Source organism: Alosa pseudoharengus, unplaced genomic scaffold (assembly GCF_046254945.1).
Source record: "Alosa pseudoharengus isolate Yale_2024_CS ecotype anadromous, Long Island Sound unplaced genomic scaffold, YU_APseudo_1.1 YU_APseudo_1.1_scf_2, whole genome shotgun sequence".
NCBI lineage: Eukaryota > Metazoa > Chordata > Actinopteri > Clupeiformes > Clupeidae > Alosa > Alosa pseudoharengus.
This window is the reverse complement of record NW_027468663.1, coordinates 21295080-21301123: the sequence shown is the minus strand read 5'-3', so window position 1 is coordinate 21301123 and position 6044 is coordinate 21295080. Positions and strand designations below refer to the sequence as shown.

Genomic DNA, 6044 nt, shown 5'->3' with positions numbered 1-6044 from the left:
CCAAGCCTCTCCATGTCTTCACAATGATTGTAGACAGCACTTTTTTAGCAGCAATCCGGGTTTTGAGGCAGAAACGATTATTTGCCATCTCTCTGGGCTTGTCACTTATTTTACGGATTGAGGTCTGGATTCTGGCTGGGACACGCTAAAATGTTGACATTGTTCTCTGTTAACCATTTCTTGCCTTGTTCGGCTGTATGTTTTGGATCATTGTGGTTTAATGGTCCAATGACGCCTATTGGGGCAGGTCTCTGCACACTGCCTTTATGCAAATAAAGATTATTTAAAAAGGGTATGAATAATTTTGGACATGCCATTTTCCATAAAAATGACTTTAAAAAGATGAAAACACTTCTTTTTTATTCCATTGTCTTGCAACCTTTTGCCATGTGGCAGTGTCATTTTCAGTCAGAACAAACATATTGATGAAGAGAAAATCAACATTAAATCAATATTTGCCAGGGGTATGAATAATTTTGTTCTTAACTGTACATGCATGCAGAATAATGTTAAATTGGTATGCACATGAACTGTAAGGATTCATAGTGAATGTGTAATCTGAAGTGAATGAGTTAGTACTGATTCAGTGCTTGCTTGAGGACAGTATTTACTAAACTAAGCAACAAATCTCATTCTAACAACACAAAGCATTATCTATGGCCAACTGAGTCAGAGTCAACTTTCCAGCACCCTGTGCCAAATCTGTGTGTTGTCCATATAAAGCTACTTTCCTTTATTCCTGATTATGTACTGAGATTACCCTATTGCAGAGCTATGAGGAAACTGTCCTGAATGGAAAACTGGGAATCTTTTGTATTTTGTGGAAGTTGGATGTTCCTTTAAGCATTTTGGTGCTTCCTGCAATACAATATCTAAAAAATGTCATAATTGCATTAAACATGAATAAGGTGTGGGGATGCAAAACTGTCTATAATCATACCTTTCAAAAGTCCATGTAACAAGACTGCCTGCTGATGATGGCCTTGGTGGTGGCATTGTGAAGCAGATGATGAAGTCATAACACTTCACATCCTGCTGTGAAATAGCCATAGTCTGGCCTGAAAAGATCTGAGCAAGTTGAGTGAGTGGTGTTATATTTTGCATTCAAACCCACCTTACACAATATTACTGTCTTCAGCCACTATTAATGTCTTTGAGTCACAACAGAGAAAGACCAAGTGCTCTTTTTATTCTTAACAGCTCAGTTTTATGTTGAACTATCACATGTTTTTGTTGGATACACACTTACACACCTTCACATCAGAACTAGTATAAGCTGGTGTCATCATGCTGCTCTTGCAGCTATTTACATGCCTGTTGAACACTGCAGTGATCTTGTCCTCATCTCAAGGATGGTGGGAAGGGACTGATGACTTCACTGAGCATCTGCCTTTTGAGTGGTTGAAAGAATTAAGAATTAAGCTGACTTCTCACAACATCTTTGTCAGCAACATAGTCTTTCACAAGACCTTAAGATCATGACTATATGAACTAAAAGAACGCATTTTAGATAGTGGCAGATGATGAAACTGGCTATATTGCATTGTCGGATGTGCAAAATAACTATGAGAAAAGATAGCCACCCTGTGGTTTAAATGTGTAATGGCAGGTTTTGTCACATGTAAAAGTTTTTAGTTTGGCTGCATTTGAAAACATTATTATCATGTTAAGGTTATCAGGTTAAGTGTGTGATGTCTAATGATGTTACATTAGTGAAACATTAAGCCCATTTGAAAGATAAATAATTTGTTGTGACCTTGGAGATATGGAGTTGAAAGGACTTCATGCGGCAGATACGGCTAGCGAGTGAAATAGGAATCCCACATACAGAATCAGACTAGTAGAGCAGAGAGATACTGTGATACAAATAAAATTAAAATAAAAAACACATTTTGTATTTATTATGGCATTGGAAAAGATCATCAGAGTTTTGCACTGGTAGTACCTTTGTTGTCTGCTTGAAAAAGTGTCATGCTGCTGCCAGCGGTGACTGCTGGCTGACTAATGTAAACTTCCACATCTGTAACATTCCATACAGCAACATCAGAGACGACTCCGAGTAGCATACTGCTACCATGGACATGAATTAAAAAGTTCAAATATTATAGAGTAATGACAATTTTAAATAATCATAATCATAATAATCATTGATTAATTCATTTGTATTATTCGTAGCAGTATTTATTATTAATATTATTATTATTATTAGCATGTTTTGTGTATTTTTTTACAATGGCTCCATCTCTGAAGGTTATTGTCTTCATCAAAGTGCTTTGATAAAAGGATCTTCAACTTGTAAACTTCAAAAGTTTCTTTTATTGAGTCTAAGGTTGATGTCGAAATGGAACATATCAGTATCATCACACAATCTGGATTTGAGGAGTCTCCATACCTAAGGTCACTAGTATGCTCATGTGCAAATCATACTGATAAGTCTTATCTGGACATCTGCAGAGTCCACTCTGGTCATTGTTAGTCATGACATAGTGTCTCTGATGAAAGGGTTCTTCTGTTCAGCTCTGCATCTTACACTGTCTACGAAACACCCCTGAGTGACAACACTCCTCATTAAACCCAAGATCTGACGATGTCTGCAGCTCAGGCCTGCGGTACAGCTATGGGTGAAAGTCCATTACTTGTGGGTGAATGGGTGAAAGTCCATTACTTGCGTTTTTATTCTCCCATACATCTGTGAATATGCACTGGTGTAGCTATTACACCAATAGCCCATATTATACCTGCAATAAAAATGTCAGAGCAATCTGTTTGTAAACCAAAACAGATTTCTATGATCTAATGCATTAACTGACTAATAATTAAATATCGTACAATAAAGGCTCACTGATCTAAAAATAGTGTGTCCTGCAATATGGAGAACAATATATCAGCATGTCTTTTTAATGGCATGAAGGCCAAGCATATGGTTTTCTGGAAACTTCACCGGGTGGGGTCAATTATCACTTACATTAAAGAGTTTGACAGATCCTTAGACCTTTCCTCTGTGTCAAGGTTTAGGCCACAGACACAAGCATCCTTTCCACATTAGAGAACAATTGCCGGGCAACTTGCCCTGTGAGTGGAGAGGTGAGAGGAGGCAGAGTTCTATTTCTGCAACAGAGGTTTGAAAACCATCTGTGCTGCTCCAAGTCTGTTCACCCATTACACAGTTCCTGGATACATTCTGTCAACAAACTCAACTCGCCCCCTCTGTGTAGGAGTTCACATGTAAAACAAGCCTTTGGAACAAATGCCACTTATTCTACCAACACAGTGCAGTTAGTGCCTGATACTATCTTTAGGGCACTTCTAACCACACTATTGATGGTGTATAGCTTTTATCATTGTAATAGATGATAGATAGATAAATAGATACTTTATTGATCCCCAAGGGGAAATTCAGGGAATTCCCATTTCATATTACTTACATTATATTTTGACCAGGTTTGATTGTACTAATGCTGATCCACAGAAATGGGGTTGAATTTCATTTAATTTAAATTGAACTGGACAATGTGTTAGAGGAACAATTGCTTTTATTTGCACACAGCTGCAAACTTCAGCTAACATCAGGACTATTTACCACCCACCCCCCCAAACCCAACCCCTCTCTCCTGTCTCTCTCTATCTCTCTCTCTCTCTCTCTCTCTCTCACTCACACACACACACACACACACACACACACACACACACACACACACACATCAATGGGGGCCGAGAAATAAATAACAAACATTCATTCTTTGAACACAAGTCAGCATTTGTTTCCCACAGAGTGAACCAATTCAGCTATCTCCTCCACACACTGTAACAGTCGCCGCACTGCATGCTGGTACCTGACATAGCCTTGGAGAGATTTATTCAATGTGAGCTTTAAACGTCCACATCAGCATAATGATAAAGGGGGAGATAAGGAAGTGCGCTCACTCCTGGAACAGTTTAAAAGGGCAAGTTCCGCGCTTCACTCAGTTACTCTCAGAGCGTGCACACAGCAGATACACTCATTTCACCACCTGAACCACAGCAAAGACAGCAAACATGACTTTCAACGGTACCTGGAAAGTAGACCGCAACGACAACTATGAGAAGTTCATGGAGAAGATGGGTATGGACTTGCTCTGTGTTTGGAGTTTTAATATGAAGAAGATTATATCACTTCAAAATGTGCATTTTCTGGAACCTGGGATTGTGGGCCAGCCACAGCCAGAAGGGGCAGAAACAAAAAGTTTAATTGATTCCAGTTTTCATCGGTCAAAAGATACAAATGTAGTGGATGTGTGTGTGGTATCTAAGTGCATTTTTAAGAGCTCACTGTGGAACAGATGTGGAAGTGTACAGTTAGTCAAAATGTAATAAATACATAACAACTTAATACATGTTACCTGCAAGGATTTGGAGATGCCTAATTCAGGTCCTGACTGTATGTTTTCAACAGTTCTGTTTTCATATGTGTTATTTACCCAGTCTGTAAAAATAGCAATCACAGAATTTCCATTTCCTTCAAATATGGTGTAATAGTGAGTGTAGTCTGACATCGATTTACACAGCAAAACTTCAAGGCAAGTCATGTAGGCACAAAATGGCATGACAAGACAAGTCTTCATTTCTGCATGTTGTACTCAGAGGTGTGACTATTATTCATTCATTTCCCAAGCCTTCGCCAGGGGCTAGAAGTACTTTGGCAATCCAGCTGAGCCATGTTCCTAACGGTAGCCTTTTGCATTGTTGTATCAACAGGCGTCAATATGGTCAAGCGAAAGCTGGCTGCCCACGACAACCTGAAGATCACCATCGAACAGACTGGAGACAAGTTTCACATCAATGAGACCAGTGCCTTCAGGACGCTAGAATTGGACTTCACTCTGGGGGTCACCTTTGAGTATGCCCTGGCCGACGGGACTGAGCTCTCTGTAAGTCTATTAGGTCTTAGTTCGCTTGTGGAATACAATGATTGTGACACTTATTGAAACAAAAATACAGACTGGATACTCTAAACCTGCAGTCAGTTGATGTGATGTCTGTTTTTGGATGTGACATACAGTAGTTATGCCAAAATCATTTGGTGTACCAAAAATAATGTGGTCCAACAGCATGTACAGAATTCATGAAGGTCTCTGAGAGTGTTGAACTATTAGTCTGCCAGTGAGACGCCTGTAATGTTCTCTCTTGTGAAGGCCTCGCCCAGTAGGTAAACACTTGAATTGCTGTGATGACTGTACTGAAGAGAGATTGTGTGAGTGCTAATGGCAGGCATGTGTGTGGTAGGGCGCATGGACCATGGAGGGAGACTTGATGAAGGGCCTATTCACCAGGAAAGACAACGGCAAAGTCCTGACAACGACGCGAGTCATTGAGGGGGGAGAACTTGTTCAGGTGAGTTAATAAAACATTTACGGAGATTTTTTTATCAGTGGCACAAACACCTGCATTACATTCAGTTGGAGAGGTCATTTCTGATTTTAAGCATTCCTTCTGCATTATAGAGCTACAACTACGAGGGTGTGGATGCTAAGAGGATCTTCAAGAGGGGTTAAAGGAAAGCCAGTTCATCCAGTCGTCTTTCTGACTCCAAGGAGAACATAGCACCTCGGATGGCTTGGCTCCAGATGGCACTAAGAGAGCTTGTCTAGTCGTTCAACCATTTCAAAAAGACTGCAATACTAATACTACTATTCTGGAACATCAGGCTGTCAGATCTCCTTCATCCAGCTATGCACTGTTCACAACACACAGAATGTAAAACCATCCATGTGCACTGTGTTTTGATATGAAATGAAATAAATGTGATTGGTTAAGTAAATGTGCATTTTTGATATTAAAGGAAATACCTAGAATTGAATGGCTTTTGGTCATTTTTATCGTGTATGTGTGTTGTGTGTTGTGTGATGGGATTAGAGGCAATGCGCACAGAAAACTCTTCTGCCCCAATCAAGATTTCTGGTGACTTCATTTGAGAGTGAAGAGGAATTTTGACTGAAACCACACACATTTGTAACAGTGGAGTTGTATTGTAATCCCTGAAGAAATGTGACATTATATAGACTGCC

General features: G+C 39.7%; 1 protein-coding gene across 1 annotated transcript; it reads left to right on the top strand.

Annotated features, from left to right (window-relative positions):
* The first annotated feature begins 3961 nt into the window (after positions 1-3961).
* fabp2 (fatty acid binding protein 2, intestinal) lies at positions 3962-5831 on the top strand. Its single transcript, XM_076295842.1, has 4 exons — positions 3962-4102; positions 4735-4907; positions 5263-5370; positions 5481-5831. The coding sequence occupies exons 1-4, from the start codon at positions 4036-4038 to the stop codon at positions 5529-5531; spliced, it is 399 nt and encodes a 132-aa protein (XP_076151957.1). The 5' UTR covers positions 3962-4035; the 3' UTR covers positions 5532-5831.
* Positions 5832-6044: the final 213 nt, after the last annotated feature.